At 39.7% G+C, this 10,000-nt stretch overlaps 1 protein-coding gene across 1 annotated transcript in view; it reads right to left on the minus strand.

The window, feature by feature from the left end:
• Positions 1–6,732: 6,732 nt before the first annotated feature.
• Positions 6,733–10,000, minus strand: part of LOC143026779 (major facilitator superfamily domain-containing protein 6-like) — a 23,115-nt gene continuing 19,847 nt past the window's right edge. Inside the window, exons 5-6 of the mRNA XM_076187551.1 lie at positions 9,958–10,000; positions 6,733–6,932 (exon numbers count right to left, since the gene is read on the minus strand). The exon at positions 9,958–10,000 is cut by the window's right edge and continues 197 nt beyond it. Of these exons, the coding sequence (XP_076043666.1) occupies positions 6,784–6,932; positions 9,958–10,000 (192 nt within the window). The 3' untranslated portion in view covers positions 6,733–6,783. The remainder of the gene's footprint in view (positions 6,933–9,957) is intronic.

Raw genomic sequence — 10,000 nt, forward strand, 5'->3', positions numbered from 1 at the left:
TCACCATCTTGGATGGTGATACGTCTATGCGAAGTGTGGAGCGTGTTGTATAGATTTTAAGTCACAAGTATAGAATTGAAAGAGCTCATATAAATGACCATATAGTTACAAATGTAGAAGAACAACTCTTTTTTTATCCACGGTAGAAGTATATGTCTTCTGTTGAGATGATAATATTATGAAAATAGAAGATGCTGAAGAATTCATATTCCCGCTGCGCATAGTACGTAACAATTGGCACGATAGACTTCCTTCGTTTCTTTATAAGTTATATAGTTACAAATGCAGAAGAACAACTCTTTTTTTTTATCCACGGTAGAAGTATATGTCTTGTGTTGAGATAATAATGTTATGAAAATAGAAGATGTTGAGGAATTTATATTCCCGCTGCGCATAGTGCGTAACAATTGGCACGATAGACTTCCTTTGTTTCTTTTATAAGTTTCCACGAAATCATGTAAATGAATTCGACCATCTTGGCTGGGGTATTCTGCGAACCCACGTTGATGAGCTTAATCACAGTTATGTACACTTTCAGGATGAAGATAGCAAGGACAAGAACATCACAGAGCGTAATACAAGGGTAATCTTAACAAAGACTAAATTCATTGGAGTCTAGCCCCCAGATCTCCCCTTAAATACGAGGGTCACCCGGACAACCATCTATAAGAAGAGGTTAGTCTTCTCTGGACCAAGACAAATTAGACTGCCCTCTGGTGAAATATGACTACCGGAGCGTTCATCCAATGGAGATGGAAAAAAGTTGCCCATAGATCACGGTTGATCGAAAGGTATAGTAAAAAATGATAAGTAAATAAAGATAGCAGTGCTCCTGCAGGCATGTCAAGATGATATGGGATGCATAAGAGATAGGTTGAATTGATGAAGTTGAAAGAAGTAATCGCTTTTAATTATTCATCTATTCTATTTTACTACTATACACACACACACACACACACACACACACACACACACACACACACACACACACACACACACACACACATATATATATATATATATATATATATATATATATATATGTATGTATATATATATATATGTATATATGTATATATACATATATATATATATACATATATATATGTATATATATATGTATATATATATATATACATATATATATACATATATATATATATATATATATATATATATATATATATACACCGAGAGCTTTTTCCCCCTTATAAGGGAGGTAGCCAAGTCAGAGGCATATATCTATTCCCACCCATTTCACTCCCTTCCACCACCCCTCCACCCATCCCCTCTCAGCTCCTCGTGGATGACGGGTCATCCCTGTATCCGTCAACTGCCCTGGGTCAAACGCAATGCAGCAAGACACAGTACATCCATAGCAAGGCTGTTTCACTTAATCGTCGACCCTCCTTTATCCGTCCCATCATGCAGAAAAAAAAAGAAGAAGACGGGGAGAAATCCCTTAGGGCTGCGTCAAAATATCTTTCACACATAAGCACCTACTACCCCCATCCCCCATCCCCCATCCCTCCCTTCCTTGCATAATAGTATCCTCCATACACAGTCATTCTCCACTCATCTCTATCTCCTGCCCTCTCCCTTTCCTGCTCAACAGACATTCCCCTTTTGCTCAGCGCCCCCTTCACACCATCCATCCATCTCATCTTCGGTCGTCCCCTCAAGTTCACCCTCTCCACCCTTGATTTCCACAGAAGGAAAGGTAGTGAGTGGTGAGATGAGGAAACAAAGAAGGTTGTAGAAGAGAAGAAGCGAGCATTCACAGATTGGTTACAAAATAGGGCGAGAGAATCATATGCCAAGTACAAAGAATAGAGAAGTAATGCATAAGATAAGGGAGGCAAAGAGGATAGCAGATGTGAAATGGGGTAAGAGTATGACAGAAATTTTTTAAAACAATATAAAGATGTTTTGGAAAGAAATTAAGAGAGGAAGAGGAGGTGAATCAAATAGAGAAGAAAAGGTAAAACGTGCAGAGAGACGATAGTGAAAAAGACGGCAGTAAGAGAAAGATGGGCAGAGTATTTTAGGAAGTCTCTAATGTGAAGGAGGATAGGGAGGGAAAGGTAGAGATAAGAAAATGACAGTGATGAGTGAGGAAAATGGAGGAGAAATAAGGAAAGATGAGATGAAGGCAGTTGTTAAGATGATGAGAGCAGGTAAGGCACCTGGGTTGGATTGGTGTCATGTAGAATGTATAAAAAAAAGGAAGTACAGTGATGGTGGACTGGCTGGTGAGGTTATTTAATGTTTGTTTAAGAGAGGGTAGAGTACCGGAAGTCTGGAGGAGTGCCTGTATAGTTTCACTTTATAAGGAAAGAGAGGACAAGTCTGAGCGTAGTAGTTTCAGAGGGCTCAGTTTGTTGAGTGTAGTTGAGAAGGACTTATGGGAGGGTTTTGATTGAGAGGATTAAGAGAGGAACAGAGGGAGTAATTGGTGAGGAACAGTGTGGGTTTGGGACAGGTAGGGGTTGTGTGGATCAGATTTTTGTGGTAAGACAGACGTATGAGAAAGCTTTAGGAAAAAGTAAAGACGTTTTTTGGGCCTTTAAGGATTTGGAAAAGGATTATGACAGGATAAACAGGGAGGCACTGTGGGAGGTATTGCAGATATATGGGATAGAAGAAAAGCTGTTGAGAGCAGTAAATAATTTTTACGAGAGTAGTAGAGCTTATGTTAGAATTAGAAATGGAGAGGGTGAGTGGTTTGAGGTTAAGATGGGACTTCGCCAAGGGTATGTTATGTCACCTTAGCTGTTCAATTTATACATGGATGGGGTGGTGCGTGAGGTAAAGGCGAGGGGCTGGAGATGGTTAAAGGAAAAGGAGAAAAGTGGGAGATAAGCCAGTTGTTGTTTGCTGACGACACTGCGCTTGTAGCAGGATCAGAGGAGGGATTGCGGAAATTAGTGGCAGAGTTTGGGGAGGTGTGCAAAAAAAAAGTTGAAGATAAATGTAGGTAAAAGTAAGGTGATGGGATGTACAAGGGGATAAAGTGGCAGCAGACTGGAAGTGAGTATTAAGGGAGAGAGACTGGAGGAAGAGAATAGTTTTAGATACTTGGGTGCGAATATGGCGGGAAAGGGAGTGGAGGTGGAGGTAGAATGTAGATTGAGAGAAGCAAGTAAATGCCATGGGGGATTAAAAAACGTAATGAGAAATAGACATTTGGGAATGGATGGTAAGGGGAGATTGTATGAAGGAGTGATTGTGCCGACAGCACTGTATGGAGCAGAAACATGGAACATTAGAGAGGAAGAGAGACAGAGTTTGAATGTGTTTAAGATGAGGTGCCTGAGAAGTATGATAGGGGTTACCAGGTTGGATAGAGTGAGAAACGAGGAGGTAAGGAGGAGAACGGGGGTGGAAAGGGAGTTGGGAGATAGGGTTGATGAAAGAGTATTGGGGTGGTTTGGACATACGGAAAGAATGAGTGAAGAAAAATTAGTAAAAGAGGTGTGGAAGACATAGGTGGAAGAAGTGAACATAAGGGGACGACCAGTGATGAGATAGGTGGATTGGGTAAAAGGGGCAATGGGAGAGAGGAATGTCTGTTGAGGAAGGACGGGAGAAGATAGAAGATAGGGGTGAATGGAGAAAGGTTGTGTATGGATGATGCTGTGATGCATGAAAGGGAGCGGGTGGGGGATGGGGGATGAAGGAGTATATGCGAAAAATAATTTGACGCAACCCGAAAGGATTTATCCCCATCTCTTTATTTTTATTTGTTTATTTATCTATTAAATTTTTATTCATTTATTTATTTATTCATTCGTTTATTTATTTTTTCTGTTTTTATTTATTCACTTATGTATTCATTTATCTATCTATTTTTTCATTTAATCATTTGAATATATATCTATTCATCAATTGATATTTGTTTAGTTGTCTATTCATTTATTTGTTCATTATTTATACACATGATTTGTTTATCCATTCATTGTACATACACACACACACATATATAGATATAGATATAGATATAGATAGATAGATGGATAGATAGACAGACAGATATTCATATATACAGTATATATATATATATATATATATATATATATATATATGTGTGTGTGTGTGTGTGTGTGTGTGTGTGTGTGTGTGTGTGTGTGTGTGTGTGTGTGTGTGTGTGTGTGTGTGTGTGTGTGTGTGTGTGTGTGTGTGTGTGTGTGTGTGTGTGTGTGTGTGTGTGTGTGTGTGTGTGTGTGTGTGTGTGTGTGTGTGTGTGTGTGTGTGTGTGTGTGTGTGTGTGTGTGTGTGTGTGTATTTTTTTTTTCTGCAGAGTGACCTCCAAATATTATGATCTAATTGGATTCCTGAACAACCAGTTCATCCCGGTGACTTGATATATAATTTTCCTGACGTCACGCGATTTTATTCATCCAAGGGGAATCCCCGTTTTTTTATGAGATTGATATTTTCTTGGAATAAGACGTCAAATGGTTTCAAAGTAAAGAAAAAAATGGATCTATTTCAGAACCATTATTTCTTATGGTATCAAGCTTACCCTATGTACACCGAACGTGCCTACACAACTGGATTGCTATTCTCTGTTCATTGCATACTGGAATAGTTTTTCTTTGCTAATTTTACTGAACAGTCTATTATTAATTCTCCAGATTTCAGTTATTTGCGAATATTTTCTTTGTAATCATTTTCCTGGTTTAACCAAAATTGTTCCCCCAATGATATAGCTCTTGTATTTGTACCTCCAAAGAGTTTTTGTTCAATTGCAGGGAAACTTACTACCTTATCATGTGTTAAATCAAACAAAATATTTACAAATGTATTAGTTTATATCAAAACATACTTCACCGTCTTTCTACCCCCTCGATGTGAATATTAGATCACTGGAAATGGCCAGGACTATGAATAGAGTTGTTTTCTAGCTTCCTGAAGATCATTTCGACACCAAATAAAATCGTATGGCATCCTCTACCTGCTTCTGGTTTCTGGTCTGGTGACCTTCTTGGGAGAAACTGAGGACCTCAAGGATCTTCTAGAGCAGTGGTTTCCAAACTGGGGGAAATTTCCCCCTGGGGGGAAATTTGAACCTACCAGGGGGGAAATAATTACACTACCTACTAACTAAAAAAATCTCAGATGAATTTTCTCATGTCTGAGAGAGAGAGAGAGAGAGAGAGAGAGAGAGAGAGAGAGAGAGAGAGAGAGAGAGAGAGAGAGACTGCCTGTTTATCAGTATATATGTACATTTGAAAAATAAATGAGTAAATAGTCACAGTGTGTTTTAACTACTCTTTCCCTCATACACATGAAAGGGGGAAATCTGGGTGGTTGAACTGGGTGCAATGGGGAAATGACAGAAAAAAGTTTGGGAACCACTGTTCTAGAGGCTCCAAGAAAATCCAAGAAACACCAAGGAACTCCTAAATCCACAGCAAAGAACTACTGTTGTGGCAAGTGACCGAGTGGAGCTTAGGGCGTGTAATGTCATCAAAACTAATACAAGACGAATATTCCCTTTGTATTTGTAGAGTTGATCATCATAAATGAGCTGTAGCTGGTCATGTGCCCAAGTTCCTTATCAAATTTAGTTTTTGATATATTTATAACACTTGATGAAGCAGGGAATGCGCCTCGAAGAACAAAGTTTAAAACGTGTTACACTACCTTGTCTCAATATTTTCCTAAAGAAGACGGTTCTCGAAACTTTGTAAAGAAGTTAAACATTTATGTTTCATCCAAGGCTTTCTCATCCTTAGATTTATTGAGCTTTCCCTTTCCTCAAAAATATATTTAGAGTTATATTAATTCTCTCTAGAATAACTGAACAAGAACTGACAGCTATGACTGTCGATGTTGGCTTCTTGTATGTTCGGCAAAATGGTTCCCTGGCTCTTCTCTCTGATTTACTTTGCCAAGTTACGAAAGTGCATTGTGTCTTTTGCTGGACAACGTGATTTCTCCCTTCCAAATTATTACATTAAGTAGATTTATAATTGTGTCTTTAACTGTCCACTCTAATGCTTTGTTTATGGATACATTGTATGTACAGTGAATATAGTCTTGGGTAATACTACAAATCTGGACACTTACCCTGCTTGCACTGAATGTTACAAAACTTTTTATTGACTGCTGTGTCATGCCCCAGCTAGCACAGTTATATGAAATTAACATTTATCTGTGTGTGTGTGTGTGTGTGTGTGTGTGTGTGTGTGTGGGTGTGTGTGTGTGTGTGTGTGTGTGTGTCTGTGTGTGTGTGTGTGTGTGTGTGTGTGTGTGTGTGTGTGTGTGTGTGTGTGTGTGTGTGTGTGTGTGTGTGTGTGTGTGTGTGTGTGTGTGTGTGTGTGTGTGTGTGTGTGTGTGTGTGTGTGTGTGTGTGTGTGTGTTTTGAGACATTGTGACAGGTTGGAAAATTTGTGTGAGGAAGACACACACACACACACACACACACACACACACACACACATATATATATATATATATATATATATATATATATATATATAATGGTCAACCTGCAAGTGAGAATTCCACAAGCACGACAAATTGAGTGATACTTTATATCTGGCAGCGTGTATTACATTTAATTGTGTTCAAGATTAATATAAAATTAATATGAAATGTCCCAAAAATAAATAGAAAATAAATAACCTATCTTGATGGTGGATTGTTCTGAGATTCTAATTAGTTTCTAGGTTAAGTGTCATAAATGCATAGTCAGTTTTCATAGAGATCTGTTCGGCAGTTTTTGCACATTTTTTTTATCAATAGTTTACTCGTCTGTTGATATATAGATCCCAATCATCTGTAGCAATATTGCTTCATCAGTGTTCTTGTCGTGACGAAGAATACGCCGTAGAGCACCAGGAACAGACCCGTGACGAGAAAGGTGCCATGGCCTCCGACCTTCGACCACAGGAGGCCTCCGACGATTCCAGCAACGGCGCTCCCTGGAACGAGAACGAAACAGATTAGTGGAGTTCCCTGGAACGAGAACGAAACAGGTTAGTGGAGTTCTTGTGCCGTAAAGAAGAACCCCGCCTACCGTCGCTTACCCCGGAACTGAGGAGACTTGGACATCACTGTGTGATGCATGAGCTCCCTCCAGGTATCGTTACTACGTTCATGTATGGACTGTTCCAGACCACGGACAAGTTTGAGGTCCGAACGGGTATTATCAACCACGCAAACCACGAAAAGAGAATGACGGTTCCATCGCCTGATTAAAATCGGTTTATGCTATCAGTATCGTACATACATACATACATACATACATACATACATATATACAGTACATATACCAAAGGCTTTTTCCCCCTGCACGGGGGGGTAACCAAAAAGAAAAAGGTATAGAAACCACTCCCACCCATTCCATTTCCTATATATTCCACTCCCCTCCACCCTCCTCCCTCCCTCTTATCTTGGCACCTCCTGGTATTGTAAAATTGAATAATATATTTACCTATTGCATTAATGAAAATTTTCTAATCTTTCTCATTATATTATTTCTGAAAGAGTTTTAAGGCGCCATAAAGCGGCATATACACTATATGATACCGGTCCCAAGCGCCTTTGAAAAAAATATATAATGCTGGTCCAACACTTCAGTTTGAGAAGAGTTAACTTAAACAGTACTTTAAGATAAAAGCCCATCATGAACTTCGAAGAATTTTAAAAATAAGAAAATTGGTTTAAAAAATAAAAAATAAAGATGCTTAGAGACCATGATTCTTAAAAAGAAAAGTGTTTATGGGTATTGAAGACCTCACCGGACGTGTTTTATGAAAAATAACATGAAAATACACATTTATATACAGTATTCCTACAGCAGAAACCATGTTTTCCAGGAAATCCCTATCCTGAACTTACGACACCAGCTCCAGAAGAAGAACCTTAATACGCGAAGTTACAGAGACGAAAACATTCTGAGGAGGAGCCACCGAGACTCTTCTTCGTGAAGTAGAATGAGGAGAGGTCACCCTCAGGCTGTTCCTGTTTTTTTGTCCTTCCTGGTTGCCACCATAGAATACCTTATTCAGCTGAGAGGACTCCGCTGTCCAGCTGGAAGGGGAGCTGGCGACAGGGACCCCGGCACAGAGTAGCGATGGGAGCAGGTGCCCTGTGCCGCCGCAAATGGCTCTTCGCAGCTGGAGAGCCCTCGGAGAGCCCTCGAAGAGCCCTCGGAGGGCCATCGCCGCATCCCATCCCCGGACGGCAAAAGTCGCGAGGAGAACGAACTCGACCCGAAGAGAAAAAACATTTTTTTTTTGGGAGGAGGGACGGCTGATGACACAACGATGATGGTAGACGACGTAGTGGGCCCCGCCCTGGCCCGCGGCCATGATGCTCTTCCAAGAGATGTGGCGAGGCGGCGGGCTCCTCTCGCCCTCGGAGTCCTCGGCCGGGGATGATTCTATTGATATTGGTGCTGTGTCTATCTTTCCGGTCCTACCTCTGCCCGTCCTTCCGGTCCTGCCTCTTGCCGACAAAGAACCCGAGGACTCACGACGAAGGGTGGCAGCGTCCTTACGCGGTGAAAGCATCTTAGTTCAAGTCAGACATCCAACGTATCGAGTGTACTTTCATATATATGTATGTATGTATGTATGTATGCATGTATGTATGTATGTATGTATGTATGTATGTATGTATGTATGTATGTATGTATGTATGTATGTATGTATGTATGTATGTATGTATATATATACATATATATATATATATATATACATGTATGTATGTATTCATATATATACATATATATATATACATATATATATATATATATATATATATATATGCGTGTGTGTGTGTGTGTGTGTGTGTGTGTGTGTGTGTGTGTGTGTGTGTGTGTGTGTGTGTGTGTGTGTGTGTGTGTGTGTGTGTGTGTGTGTGTGTGTGTGTGTGTGTGTGTGTAATCAAATCTGAGGTTTAAACTTCATATGCTGTGATGCAAAGTCGTGTTGGTTACCAAAAGAAGTACTCTATAAAGTACATTCATATGCTGTCAGGAAATAATTTCTTTATACGTTTTTCTCACGTCTGTTGTTAATTGAAGATCGGTTGTTTTCTTATCACGAGTATCTATTTGTTTATACTTTCGTATGACATCACCACCGAGAGTACAAATATCGCTACGCCTAATTTGTAGCGCCTCACAAACAATCTAACACAGGGATGGGCAGACTTTTTGTTGCAAGGGCCACATTCTGAAATTCACAATTTTAAAGGGCCGCATAGTATATTAAGTAAGTTAGTATTTGAAATAGCCAAAATACTATAATGAAAAATCTTAACTAATTTTCTAAAATAGAACTTCACATGAAACACGTATGTTTGAAAAACAAATAAATTTAGTTTAAATATATATATATATATATATATATATATATGTGTGTGTGTGTGTGTGTGTGTGTGTGTGTGTGTGTGTGTGTGTGTGTGTGTGTGTGTGTGTGTGTGTGTGTGTGTGTGTGTGTGTGTGTGTGTGTGTGTGTGTGTGTGTGTGTGTGTGTGTGTGTGTGTGTGTGTGTGTATATATATGTGTGTATATATATATTCTGTAATAACGTGAGTATATGATTTGACCTTACCGGACGTAGTCTGCCCACTGCTCTCGTGATACCTTAAATATTACATTTCACACAATAGAAGCCTTTTCCAGTACTTCCTAATGTTAAATTCAATATCTTCATTAGCATACTTTGTTTATTGTCTCCTCGATAGCGTTAATTCTACTACGGTACGGAATGACCATTTAGACTATGGTGTACGGCACTCTATCGGGTTCTCCTGGTGCCTTACACAGACAACACATACTCAAACAAGACCAGTCCAACACCTTCCTACAACGAAGACACTCTTGCCTTACACTGGAGTCTTTTGTGGCAGAAGAGACACGATGGATCATGAGGTCGGGCTGCAATGAACAAAAATCTTTGGGTTTCTGTATATTTGTTCCTCGAGTCTTCTTCTTACCTCCATACTGGACGGCCTTTAGGACGGCCAACATAGTCGCCGT

This window comes from Oratosquilla oratoria, chromosome 7, assembly GCF_046742065.1.
Source record: "Oratosquilla oratoria isolate Oo_2021 chromosome 7, ASM4674206v1, whole genome shotgun sequence".
Taxonomy (NCBI): Eukaryota; Metazoa; Arthropoda; class Malacostraca; order Stomatopoda; family Squillidae; genus Oratosquilla; species Oratosquilla oratoria.